The sequence below is a fragment of the Apteryx mantelli genome, chromosome 4 (assembly GCF_036417845.1).
Source record: "Apteryx mantelli isolate bAptMan1 chromosome 4, bAptMan1.hap1, whole genome shotgun sequence".
Taxonomy (NCBI): Eukaryota; Metazoa; Chordata; class Aves; order Apterygiformes; family Apterygidae; genus Apteryx; species Apteryx mantelli.
This window is the reverse complement of record NC_089981.1, coordinates 47,031,400-47,045,291: the sequence shown is the minus strand read 5'-3', so window position 1 is coordinate 47,045,291 and position 13,892 is coordinate 47,031,400. Positions and strand designations below refer to the sequence as shown.

Sequence of the window (13,892 nt, the reverse complement as noted above, 5' to 3'; positions counted from 1 at the left end):
AATTCTCTCATGCATTAATTAACTGAGCTATTTGTTAGTGCCAGAAACAAAATATTGGATTAACTGAGGTTGTGAGGTAAGCTGGGATGGTGAAATAGATGTTAATGTTTTGTGGGATGTTGGGAGTTTTGTGTTTATAGTATTTATATCTTTACTCACCACTTACCGTAAAACTATTAAATACAGACCACTGATTAATATTACTATTGAAGCTATTTAAATGTGATAATTTTCTTAGGTCATCTGGGAAGTTAGGTCTAAAAGGGGTTCCGTGTGCCATCGTGTCCCCCCCCCCCCCATTTCTCAGTTTACCCTATAAGGGATGTGTAGTTTGGGAGAATCCCCAGAACACCCCTTCTTCCCATTGCCACACATCATGATCAGCAAAATCTTCCTAACCAGTGACAAAATTAAGTTCTAAAGACCAAACAGTGCAACTGTAATGTGCCTTTAGAAGAAAGGAAGAATGATTGAAATTGCCTTTTCTCAAAAAATAGGTGGGGTAGCTGTTGAGAGGAGGAAGTCTAATGATGACTTAAACCTTCTGAATGTGGGCAGAACATACCAGCCAGGCCCCTGATAAAATGCAGCATTACGAGTACCAATGCAGTCTGCCCTACATCTTGTCTCTGGCTGTGGTTAATCTTCAGCATTACAGAAGATGGTAAAAACAAGCAAGCAACCCAGAAAAAAAAAACCCTACAAAAGCCAAGAAGCCAAATTATGCATCAAGGGAGTGAGAGAAGAATTTCTCGTTGCTCACCACAGACAAGCTGTGAAAGCCAACATGTAGAATTAATACATTATAAAAATAGAGCACTCTAGTCTCCTTTCAACTCCTCTTCAAAACCACATGTCAGATAGCCAGGCACTTGTATCATGTTGTCTTCAGAAATTCTCCTGTTTAGCTATACAGTCCCTTCCACACAACCTTGTGCTTTTCTTTAAAAGTGGTGTGGTTCCTTGATTGCATATCTTCAGAATTCTAGTTTCTGATTTTAATTATTTTGTAATTAACTGAGGTTCATTTAATCTAAATTAATGGTAGATTAATTAGCCTGCAAGGCATTTTCTCTCTTTATCCTAGATCGAGTCTGTTCTCATCATCTAGTCGGCCAGTAGGTCTCCTCTTTCTATTTGTAAAGGGTTAAACAGGTTACTGTAGGAGGGTTTTCACCTAGAACTGCTATAATTCTTAACTTCAGAGTATGTATACTGCATTGCCCAAATGGCTTCTGGTGTTATTTCCATGCCTTCTTCCCTTTCTGTTGCATGCTTTCCCCACCACAGTGTAACTGCTGTTGTTGTCTCATGTTTTGTTTGTGGAATGCCTTATGCCTGCCTAGGGCTATGTTTTGCTTCACGCCCGTTTTCCTGAAATATTTCCATTAGCAGCATTTTCCAGTGGAGGCGGCACGCAAAGCACTCAGTGGGAAAAGATCTGGGCAGAGGGAGTAGGAACATTACTTCCATTGTAACTGAGGAACAGGCAGCTGAGCTGCAGCTGGGAGGAGGAAGAGCCCAAATGATACAATCACTTGGGGGCAGGATGTGGATCAACATAATTTGGGAAATGCTGCTCTGTGACCACGGCACTGCCAATCCTGATCTCCCGCTGTCCACAGAGCCAGCTGGCCTGCTTCTGCTCTCAGATATACTTACAGGCTCTTCCTCTCACTTCTGCCTCTATCATTCATTTTGTTGAATTCAATCTGAAATGCACATTCTACCTATGAAGGAGCTTTATAGAGATGTCTTGTGCTCCCGCCCCTGCTCAGCAAGTGGTGGTTACGCACTACATGCTGTCCTTTTGAAATTTTTGCTTGATTGGATTGAAAACAATTCATAGCTCTGTACCCAAAGAGATGCTGCTTGTATGCTGGGCATAACTGAGACATACACATTAAAATAAAGGCAATCACATCTTTGCTGCTAGGCATAAGCACCCACTGGAAGGAATTTTTTGATTTGCGGCATGAACCAGGTGCATAGTGGTGAATGAGGGAGAAGAAGGGGAGATTCATTATTTCTTACAGGAGCATCGTTATTAGGATGATACAGGTGGCCCAGCTCTCAGATTCAACCAGCGGGTCTATATTGTAAACAACAGTTTTTCTTGTAGCATTCAGATTAGCATTTGCTGCTCTGAAAAGCCTGCAATAAATACCTTATGAAATAGAGAAATGTGTGATAAGTAAGCTGGGTTTCCTCCAGCTTTACACTTCTTTTAGGTCCTGCCTCTTCCATAAGGAAGGTAAAGTTACTCCAAAACTAATGGATCTTCCAGACATTTTATACCAAACTCTATTTACACAATGCTCTTCTGGTGGCATATGAGGCTATTAGTTTGCATCCAGGCATGAGGAAGTGTTTCAATGCTCAGGTATGAAATGACAACTCCTTCCTGCCTTAGCTGATGAGCATCATTGATAGAATGAGGTAGGGGAGGAAAATATTTAAACAACACTTTCATGCCCTCTTGAGTTTCCCTGTGGACTCTCCCTTCCTTCTTCTAGAGCATCACTGATTGTGTTAAATCCTCTGTACTATAGTACGAGAGTAGCAAAGTGTGATGGGAGCTTCAAAGCATCCAGGGAGCACAATATCCCTTGTCTTTATGACATTTGTTTGTAAGCACCTGTTTTTTCCTCCTTAGCCTTATCTAACTCATTTCAAGACCCTTGTGTTGTCTTCAGGACTTTTTGTTGACAGGAGAAGTGCTTCTGTTTAAAGGTATTAACTTTTAAACAAAAGACCTTCATAGCCTTGCATCTCAAGGTTATGGAAACTGAATTCAAATAAAGCTAAGTGTATATATAGCTTGCAGCATTGTTATCTTGAATATCTTCACCAACCTTTACAAAAATGGGAAGTTTTGTTGTTGCTCTGAAATTAGCAGAATCTATTTGAAAGTTTAATCCTGTTTTGGACTGTCACACAAAACTGATGTTAAATTAATTCAAATTTCCTTATTCACAGCTAGAAATAGTGACTTTTGTATTTAGCAAAATCACATCTTCCTTTAATTCAAGTCACTTTTCTCAGCAGATAAACCTAAGCTCATATCAAAGGAGCCCTAAAAGCCATCTAACCTTATCACAGAGATGCAGATGGAGCAAGTGCGGTTTGCATTGGTTCACAGTGATCTGACTTCTTCAAACTAGTACCACCTTTTGTAATCCTGATCCTTCCTGTGTTGGTCTTAAATTGCAATGCACAGATTGCATTTCTGTATTTCATTGAGCCTATAAACAGTTGTGTCTGTTTTTTTTAAGAATGGATGGTCAGCAAATTTCAGGCTTGGTTCGCTGAATATTGCTTTCTATTATGTTCTTTTTAAAAAACACACTAAGCTTTTGCTGTGTGATTGCACTTATCTACTTGCCGATTGGTGGAGTGTGTTGCTAACTAGTAAATAAAATGGAATGCAGCTGGACACACCCTTGAGTGCCACTTCATTGCCTGTGACAAAGCTCCATGGTTTTCCTTTGCAAGCAGGGGAAACACAAGAGATCTTCAGCCTTAGAAAACTCTCTAGCTAGAATACATGAAATCATGCAGAATCTTGAAAACTAATGTCCCAAAAAACCCTTTTTTGGTCACCCCATGCGTTTTGCAGGTGCTGGTGTTGGTGTGAAGGTTCTTCTGTGTCTTGTTTCTTCTTGTTACTCTTGCCTCCTTCCGTAGAGTTCGAATGAATACTTCCTTAGACAACCTCTGCATCCCTACAGACCTCTTTTCTTGACATTTAATCTAGATTTTGCTTTGATTTCATCTCATTTATAGCCACAGTACTATGGTATTTCTTTGAAAAGATAATATTTTATATAGATATAGAGATAGAGAATGGTACCATTTCAATATCTGGATTTCAAGTGCTTCTGAAACAGCAATTCAGTTTCATAATATCTGTTTGTCCCAGGTGATTGCTATCTTTCATCATTCTCTTTGATACTTAGAGGCTGGAGAAAGTTACTGTGTCTACTCATAGTCATAATTTTACCATGATATATACTGAATTTGTTTAACCTGGAAAAGTAACTGCTGTCTATTTTTTTTAATTATTTGATGCTCAGTTCATATCAACAAGTTGAAAACTTACAGATATTGTGATGCTGGATCTGTAAAATACAAGTAGGTGTTTAAATGCGGTGTTGACTTGGGACTAGAAGGCATGATGATTTCTTGTACGGGCTGTTATAACCCCAAGTGACTTATGTGTTTTTGAAAAATATCGTCATGAACTTTTCAGAAGGAGACTTGCTTACCTGGCCTTGATAGCTTGCTGTTGGCATATATGATCAGAAGTATATATTGTATAATTAATGTAATTCAGTTACAGTGCAGTTTGATGTCCTTAGCTATATATGATTGTGTCTATCTGGAATCAAATAGCTAAATGTTAGCAGTGAGAGTTAGTTTAGTAGAATATTCACAGACAGATTAGAGAAGCCCAGCTCTTCCTTGCAGTGATATAACTGATAACAAATGAGAGAAGTAATGTTTAAATTTTAAATTTAAAACAGAGCTAATGTCTGAGATGGTGCAGGAATAAACACATGTGAGCAGTTTGGAACTGCCAGCAACTGTGCGCCTAAGCCATTAGCTAATGAAGCTTGAGGGCTTACAACTAATTTGAAGGATATGTAAAAAAAACAAAATAAAAACAAAACACAACTATTTAAAAATGTTTCTTTGCCAAAGTTAATTTTATGTTGGCAAATAAATATTTTGTAAAGTTAATTATATGAAGTTTTAAGAATACTAAGAGCAAATTACTGAAATTGCGAAAACATGGATTCTAATTAGACAGTGGCAAACATAAGGGTATCCATGAAAACTTGAAATGATTCTTGTACATATGCATCATGATACAGTCCTGATTACATGAACACACAGTAATTTTTTTCTGCAGGCGTATCTGAATACCTGCTATAACATATGGTTCCAAATGCTTTGAAAAACATCATCTCTTAATGTTTCACACTGTGCAAAGTCGGTGTACACTTTTGAACTTACACTCTTGATCCGACACTTCTCCATCTGTAAAATCAAAATTATACTTCTTCACAAAGGTGCTGCGAAGGTGAATTAAAGTTTGCAAAGGGCTTGGTTGCTACAGTGATTTGCCAGAGAAAAGTCAATATGGGAAACCCCATATGGGGACCCCCTTGCACTCAGAGCAAGGTACATAAATGAATGTGGGACCACATATTAAACAAGGAGGCAACAAGGAATGAACTGCTGCTTGTTTATTAACATCCTTCATGAAGTGAAATGAGACAAGAATCCTCTGGAAAAAATAGTGGATATTTATTCTGACTGAGAGTGGTCCCACTGTCATTTATTATCTTCAGTCCAGGATTGATCTGTCCTCAAGTTATCAAATGTATTTCCAGGAATAGATGCAATATATATGTGGTTTAGAGATGCAAATACTTCCAAAAGTGACTGTGCTATGCAGCAACAAGAGAGACAATTTCATCTGGCTCCTGCCCTAACAGATCCAGAGGTAATGGAGTGTCTGAGATTGAATGTCAAAGGGAAAATAAAAAGCAGTAACCATCATAGCTGCAGGGAGCTGGGTATTCCTGCTCTTTTCCCTCTCTAAAAATGAGATCGTGTGTTGGAGGAAGATTAAAGTCTTGGAGAAAAACATACTGTTATAAAGCAGACGGAAGAATGAATAAATGTATAGTCTAAAAACTAGCTAGCTGTTTGAAATGTACTTTGGGATCAATTTTCTGAAGGAAATGGGCACCTCACTGAAAAAAAAACAAAGGGAGAGCTTCCAGCTCATGATGTCTGTCGGAGTGGCCTGCGGACAAGGCTGTTGACCCCGGCTCTCTGTAACAGTATCTGCCGCCGGCGAGCGCCAGCAGCCTCTCACAACATTTCGGTTGCAGTCCCCAGAGGTCAATTACTTACAGCACTAGCTGCTCGGATGGACTTGGAAAGCGTATATATCAACAGTGCCCTGGCACACGGTGTGTGCAGGGTGAGGGGAGGTAACGTAAGCACATCCATGAGCAGCCTCTGTGTTTCTATTAACAATGGAGCTGCCTCGCTACTCCCTGGAAGCAGGACAGCGCATGCTCCCTCCCTCACCATCACATGCCACATTTCTGCTGACCTGGAATTTGCAGCCACTGGTGTCTCGTCTAGACAAGGAGGAAAAGAGGCTCCTTTTTTGCTTGTTCTCCTGAATGTTTTCAAATGTCACATTTGCTTTGTGTAGATGGAGTTTAATATCAGTGAGTTGGTTATGGTTGCCCCCGAGGCTGTTTGTAGGCTGTTCCTAATTGCTGTAAGAGGGTTGGATGTGAGTCTGTGAAGTTATTTCAATATTGTCTGTACTGATGGTGTTGCTAGGTCCATGACTTCAGTTCAAGGCAGAGTAGCAAAACAGATTACTGAGGCCATAAGCTAATGAATTCCAGTGCTGGTGTTTGCTTGGACCATTCTTTAGCCTCTCCCTTTACCTGTGAATGAAGATATTTGGGGCAGGTGCATTGCTGTGCAAGTCTGAGAGGGGAACATACCTGGCCTCAAGCATGCTGCCTCGTGTGTGTGTGTGTGCTTATGAACACCCTGGTCTGCAGAAACCCTCAGCCAGAAATACGAGCAAAGGCTTCATGCAGAACGCGTGGTGAGTCTGGTAGGTCAGAGGCCATCTGTGGCTGCTCTGCGCAGTATCTGATTTGCACGGTACAGCTGACCTGCATGTACCCACCATGTGAGCTCAGGCGTGCATTAGTCATGTTTCTGCAGGACAAACTTTCTCAGCAGCAAGGTTTTACAGGCTGAATGAAACCTCGTCTGTATAAAATTCATCCTGAGACTTCTCTTTCTGTGAGTGAAGCACTTACCGATTTCTGGGTGCTGCTAAGTGCTGCAATACCTGCTATCCCCTTGTGGACAAAGCAGGGATCTGGCATTCACTTTTGCTACCTGAGCTACCACGGCTTGAATGGTTTGGATAAAAACTTCCCCTTTCCCGATTCTCTTGGTGATAGGAGCTTTTAAGACCATTAGCTATCAGGTGTCTCCTAAATTGTGAGACTTGGGCCAAACTGATGCTTGGTGATTTTAATTTAAGATTCATGGAAATGCATCCCATGAAAATAATGAGGAGAGGCAAAAAGCAGCATAAACAGGAGGACAGAAGAGAGAAGTCTTTGTTCTTGTGTCCCCAGAAAAGCTCAGTGTGGTCTGGGAACTGTTTGGTGTCCCCAGCTAGGAAAACAGCACCTCTCTGTCTTTGAACTTGCCTGACCTTTTACATTATTTCAGTCTCATTCTCTAGAGTTCAAGGTACTGGCTGTGCTTCAGGAATGCAAAAGCATAAACACTCATCAGTTTGGCTGGCACTACACATGAGATGAAAAGGGAGCTGGGAAAGAATAAAACACATCCAAAAGCCAAACAAAAAGTGTACAGGGTTTGTAAACAACGAATGTAGCGCTTCCACAGCATTGTCCCGTATGCCCACTTCCTTCCTGCCTCCCTTTCCTCCCTGCTGCCTCCTGGTCCTAACACCACTACGAAACCATACAGGGATTCTCTAATAACTTCAATACTGCAGAGTTAAACTGGAGAGTCTTTTGCTTAAGCCAAGGCAACTAGTTAGTAGGAAATCCCCAAATCTGCTGCATGGTTGCTACTTTTGCTGCAAGTGTAGTTTTTCCATAACCTGGCGGCAAATCTATTTTTTATTCCCTTCCTGTGGCCAGGAAACCATGCAGTGCTGAGCTGGGCTGTGTGTTAGTGGTACATCACTGCCCTCTCACATGCTGGGATTGCGCTGTCTTATGCTGTATCTGTCTGTGAATTACAGTAAAAAACTTCAAATTTGATGCTACTAAAGTATATGGCATTTCATGAGAACTGACAGCACCAAAGTGAGAAGTCCAGCTCAGGAGAAACCTCCCATCCAAACTCTGCTTGTTCATTTTTCCCTCTGCCATTGGGACTAGGCTGGAGAACTGAAAGCGATATAAACCGATTCAAAGTTCCACTAAGGACTTTCAGGCCTAGACTGACTCATGGTACTAGGTTTTGGCATCTGCTGGCCACAGGCAGTACTACTATTCTGGTACTGAACTAGATGAAAAGTGTTATATGGAGAAGCTCCAAAGTATGCAGGTGACCACATCTCCCTGTTTTGTGCTGAATGGTTCAAGCCATATTGTGCAAAGTCAATTATCTCATTTGTTTCGTTGCAGCCACACATCCATTAGACCCTTGTTCTTTTCCCTTCTTCACTCTTCTGTCCTTTTAGGTGGCAGGAGCAGAAAAACAGGTTGTTACAAAACCAGATGTTGTTTCTTGACAGATCAGCTCTGTAGTGTGTATGAAGTGCTGTTCAGCCTCTACTGCAGATGGAAGAGCTTGATAGAGTGCAGCCTTTGCAGATGCTATAACAAAGAAGAAAAAAAAAAAAGACAGGCTGCTTTCTGCATGTGCCAGCCAGACTGTATCACTGCAGAGATTGTGTCTGACCAGTGCAAAAGCCAGTAGCTGTGATAAGCGTTCTTTGCTTTTGGCTTTTACTTTTCCTCTGCTTGTGAAGCATCTGTAAGTGATAAAATTCACATTTCAGTCTGTCTCTTGTGTGGCAAACAGACACATACAGAATAACACATGTGCTACAAACAACCAGCTGCAGCTCCTGTAACAGCTGCTAAATTCAGTGTGTGCCATTTTCTCTAACTTGCATGCTCACTGTGAGTTCGCCTCTCCCAGCTGTGCACGGCAGACCCGTGGGGCCCCTCGGATGCCGTGGGCGAGTCCCCGTAGCGGCGTCCCTCCCCTTCAGCGCCTCGCTCCTCCTGGGACTGACAGCCTGCTCTGGCTCTTCCATAGGCTTAAGAGTCTGTGCTGGCCCCACTTTCTGGAGGCTCAAATGTATGTTCTCCTCAAGGAGACCTGACCAAACTGTTTGCTGCTTGTGTACCCCAACAAGGAATACTGGTGTGCTCCCTACCCCTCTCCCAGGTCACTGTCCTCTCCTATGTCCTCCCTCCTTCTCTGAACTGTGTCCCTGTACTGTAACCAACTACAACTAAGAGTGCGGGCCTTCTTCATGTTTTCCTCCATCCCAGTGAGAGGCAATCTATCATCTCATTGATTTTTGAATCCCGAGTCTCATCTAGGAAAGGGCATGGAGCACAGGTTAGGTAAGATCACAGTTTGGTGATACTATATTTAAACTACAGTAGCTATATTTGCATGACAGAATCTCATTTTTACCAAAGGTGGAATCATCCTAATGGTGATATACTGTGTGAGGTCTCCTTGATTTTCAACACTACACCTTGGAAATAACATGATAGGGTAGCATCTAAAAACCAGAGCCACCTTCCATTTTTATCTTCTCCGAATCTTTTTAACGTTCCCAAGTATCTTTTTCCTTTCTGCTGTCCTACTAAGGACCACATGCACTTGGGAGTGCTTTATACACATGAAGGCCAGGGTTTGATTAACTGTTGCCATCTACTTTATTTAGCTGGGTGAGCCATCACAAAGTAGCTGGGTAGGCCCTTACCTAATATACTGTAGGAAATGGTGAGTCAGGCCTACATTCCCAGGGGTACATGGGAACTGTTGGGTGGGGAAATGGGAAAGGGTGAAGAAGGGAGGGACTGAAATCATTTGAATTGTGCTGTTTTAAAACTTGGGAAGTATGTGAGAGCTTGTAAACATGTTTATACTAGAAGCTGGAAAGCTGGTTTCTATTGTGAGGTGACCCAATAGGAGTGAGCTTGTCACAGGGAGCTCAGAGGAAAAGAGAAAGTTGCAAATGAAAGAGGAAGTCACTAGATACGAAAGCATCCCCAGAGATATCTAGCAGTATTTTGCACATTAACTCCCAAAGTACCAATTTAGTAATAAAAATGCCCATCAACTATGGGTACTGCTTTCTCTCATAGGAGGCTTGTAACAACAGGACATTTCTAAGTATCTCCAGAATTGCCTATGAGTTACCCTGAAGATGTTTTATGATCCCATATAGAGGACAAGTTCCTGCTCAGAGCAGCATCAGCAGAACTGTATATAGAAGCAGCACTACTGTCAGCAGAAGAGGGTGAAAAGAAGCTTTCTGCTGAGTACTCTCCCTTAGAAGGGCTGAGTCTTTGATTTCCTGTAACTGAACCCCAGACTGACAGCCCCTATGGGGAAATGCAGCTACTCAGTTGAAGCAAGAGTCTCCAAGCAACAGAAAGAGTTCAGTTTTCTCTAACATTCACCACCTTTCATTAGCACTAAATTAATTGTTTCAATTAGTTGTCACTCCTTTATCACTCAGGAGTCCCAAGACAAGTAATACTGGTAAGTAACATGATTTACCAGTACTGAGGCAACTGGTGACTAGAGTCCAGTAGAGGGGCAGCCACATATTACCCCTGAACACACCATATTGTGCACAAGACAAGGGAAAGGGAAATAATCTGTGACTAGAGCAGAGGAGAAAGTTGAGCTGCAGGTGGTACTTTCTTGTCCTTTTGCCATTACTTCTTGGAAACAGTGATGGTAAATTACACTTAAATAGAAAGCCTTTGACCTGCCAAGGGAGAACTACACTTCTGTGCCTGACCAGCGCTAGGAGGGCTGGTTTATATTTATTGTCAGCACTTGTACTCCAGGATCAACAAGAGCTTAAAGCTGGAAAAACAAAGTCATTTAACTCCTTTTTCAAAAGGAAAAGGTCAGTTGGTCTCTTCTAATAGATCTGGCAGAAGGAAGCTGCTCAGCAGTGAGATATTTATATATAGGAATTACAGTAGCATTGCTTTATTTTTTAAACCTATTAAAAAAGGGTCAGTTTGAACATGAAATCACTAACAAGAGACCAAAATACAGAAGACTTAAAACTCTGTCATTTTGTTTTATTACTGGGCACAGTACAGTATAGCTTTATATACACACAAGCCACAGTAATACAAACACTTCCTAACCCCCCCCTTTTTATTAAAAAAACCCACCACATTTGGGAGGAGTCAATATGTCACAGGAGTCTGCTCCCAAAAGCTGTTTTGCCACAGTTGCAGTAGCAGCAGTTTTATTAATAAGTCCTATGAATTTTGTTGCTATTAATATGTGAAGCTGAAGAGCCTGAGCTTGCAGCATTGCCTCTGCTCAACATGATGAAAGCAGGCTTCTTGATAACTCAAAAGCTTGCCAATATGCTCAGTCATGGCCCTTTGCAGTCAAGGAAACTGTACTAGACAGGTGGGATTGCTCAGACACTGAGTATGAAACTAGAACCCTCAAATGCTTTCTAGAGAAACTCTCATTATCCTGAAGCATAATAGGTGTATCCAGTACAGGATTAAAGTGTTGCTGCATCCAGACAGCTTTCCTGCAGACAGTACAGACTTTCCACACAGGTAGGACCACTTCTTACCAAATCAGTTAGATCTGTAGCAGCACTGGGTCAGAGAAACTTGGAGAAAAGCTTGTCTTTAAAGCAGGCTTAGCTCCTCAGAAAACTTATCTAAAACTAGAAGGCACAAATGCAAGATTGAGTATGAACCACATGCCAGTGTGGTATGCAAGTAAACAGTTCAGATACCCCTCCTAAGGGTACATACAATACATAATAAATACAACATGACATTTTAGAAAATAAGTGCATTCATCTGATCCTTTGCAAGGTAAGGAAGTAGGACCCACAGGAGCCTACAGAGGCAAGTTCACTTAATATTGCACAGAAGTTCTGACATTTACTGTCAGGTCATTGTAGTAGAGATGGGACAGGGGAAAATAGGAAATCTTGTTTGGCAGAGCCTGCCCAAGCCTCCACCACCACACAAGCAGCTTTGCCAGTCCGAGGTAGAATTACATATATACTGCTTAAGCCCAGTCAAGTCCTGCTCAACTGGTCTTCAGAGGGAGAAGAGAAAGAAAAGAGGAGAAAAAAAGAAAGGAAGTACACAGAAGAGACAAGCCTGTTTTCCTCTAAAGAGTGAATGCTTCAGGTTTGACCCCCATAAGCAGCTCTTACAGAGCAAAATTGTCTACCAGCCAAGATCCCTGCTCCCCACCAGGAAAGCAGCAATAGCTGTCTTAGTGTTACAGGTAAGGAGTGTAACAGACATACAAATTGCAAGTCCCATAGCAAGCATGCTTTACAGCTCCTCCTCTTCCTCCTCCCCTACTATTTGCTAAGGTTCCCTTTATTCACCCAGTCCAGTATATTTTGTTGGAATTAAGGCTGTCCTATTTTCTTTCTCCCTTATGTCCATTTTACTGGTCCCCTGCAAGTTTTCTGCTTCAGCCCTTAGACTTCTGAGGGACACTGGCAGTTTCTCCTAGGGATTCCTCTGTGTGGTACAGGCTGGGAAGAATAGAAATAAGAGCCTCTTCAATGGAGAAGAGATGTTCATCCTCTGCTTGAGGACAGAAGTAGCGCATAAAGTCTGCCAGTCTCAGCAAGTACTCTATGTTATGGCCAGCACAACCACTTGAGACAATGATTTGAGCTGCAATGTCTTCTTCAGAGGCTGGGCCAAGGTAAGAAGGGTTCTGTGGTGTGGCAATGTAAACAAGAGCCAGGATGGGTTCACCTGCATCCTTATCCTGAGGGTGGAACTTCACCAGCTTGGAGTCATAGCCTCCCAGGACAGCTTCTCGCACATTCAGATACTGCAGTGATGCAGCAATTTGTTCTCCACAGACTTCATAGGCTACACCCCAGGTGCATGCCTGAAGTAAGAGCAAGGTAGTTATGTGATGCTGTAACTTCAGCAAACAAGTCCATTTACATCTCTAAGCAAACCCATCTAGTTTTTTCCAGGTATTCCTTTCTGCACCAGCTAGCTAACAGAAATCTGCTCGGACTGAGCTGCACAACTGATGACAGAGAGGAGCAGCAGGAGACAACCCTCCCCTCACCCCTGGGAGGGGGGGACAAGCACTCGGCCGCCGACACCAACAAGGTCCAGCTGCAGGCACCGCCACCCGGGGAGACCCGGCCCCCCCCGGGCCCCAGAAGAGCCGCGCCGTGACAGCGCCCCGCCGCCCGCCCAGCCGCACTCACCCCGCAGTCCTCCAGCAGCGTCACCACCCGGCCGGGCTGTGGGGAGAGACAGAGCCGTTAGAAGCGGGGCCGCCGCCGCCCCCCCGCCCAACGGCCGCCAGCGGCGCCCCGCCCTTACCGCCTTCGCGCTGCCGCGGTGGAAGGTGTCGCCCTGCCAGAAGCGGCGGCTGTAGCCGCGGATGAAGCCCACCTTGCGCGACGTGAACTCGAAGCCCGGCCGCCACACCAGCGAGCCGTACCCGAAGATCCACACCGGCGGCTCCGGCTCCGCGCCGTCCGCCTCGCCCGGGGGCGGCGGCGGCTCCTGCCGGCCCAGGGGCTCCTGGTCGCGCTTCATGACGGGAGGTGCGAGGAGAACCCGCACAAGACGCTCGTGGCACAGCGTGTCCCGCCGCCGCCGCCCTTTAAAGGCCGGGCCGCCGCGGGCCCCGCCCCCTCCGGGGCACAGCCCAGGGGCGGGCGCCGCCGGCCCGCGCCCGGCCCTCATTGGCGGCGGAGGCCACCGCCGCTCGCTGATTGGCAGCGGCGCGGGGTGATGCAACGCGGCCGCGGTGTTTCGCGGAGCCGCGCATGGGGCAAAGAGGGGCGCGGGTTGCGTCAGGCGCGGGGAGGCGGCGGCGGCGGCTGGTCTCCCCCCGCCCGGTGCCCGGTGCCGCGCCGCCCGTGGGAGGGAGCGGTCGGCTGCTCCCCACGGAGCCTGACGCCGGCGGCGGGGCTTGGCTTGCGTCTCTGCCCGCGGCGCGGCGGGCGAGGGGGCTGCGCGTGCGGGTGCGCGAGGCGCCGGGGCCGTTGGCGCCGGGGGAGGGGCCGCCCCTCCTCCCCCCTCATGGCCGAGGAGGAGCCGGGGGCT

The 13,892-nt window shown here is 44.6% G+C and overlaps 1 protein-coding gene across 2 annotated transcripts; it reads right to left on the bottom strand.

The window, feature by feature from the left end:
* Nucleotides 1-7,295: 7,295 nt before the first annotated feature.
* CHAC1 (ChaC glutathione specific gamma-glutamylcyclotransferase 1) lies at nucleotides 7,296-13,433 on the bottom strand. Of its 2 annotated transcripts, XM_067296436.1 has the most exons (4): nucleotides 13,161-13,433; nucleotides 13,043-13,078; nucleotides 12,570-12,708; nucleotides 7,296-8,417 (listed from the first exon to the last, which is right to left on the bottom strand). In XM_067296436.1, the coding sequence occupies exons 1-4, from the start codon at nucleotides 13,377-13,379 to the stop codon at nucleotides 8,278-8,280; spliced, it is 534 nt and encodes a 177-aa protein (XP_067152537.1). In that variant the 5' UTR covers nucleotides 13,380-13,433; the 3' UTR covers nucleotides 7,296-8,277. The 2 variants fall into 2 exon arrangements, with proteins under 2 accessions (XP_067152537.1, XP_067152535.1); XM_067296434.1 differs by lacking the exon at nucleotides 7,296-8,417 and having other exon boundaries at nucleotides 10,881-12,708.
* Between the last annotated feature and the right edge of the window lie 459 nt (nucleotides 13,434-13,892).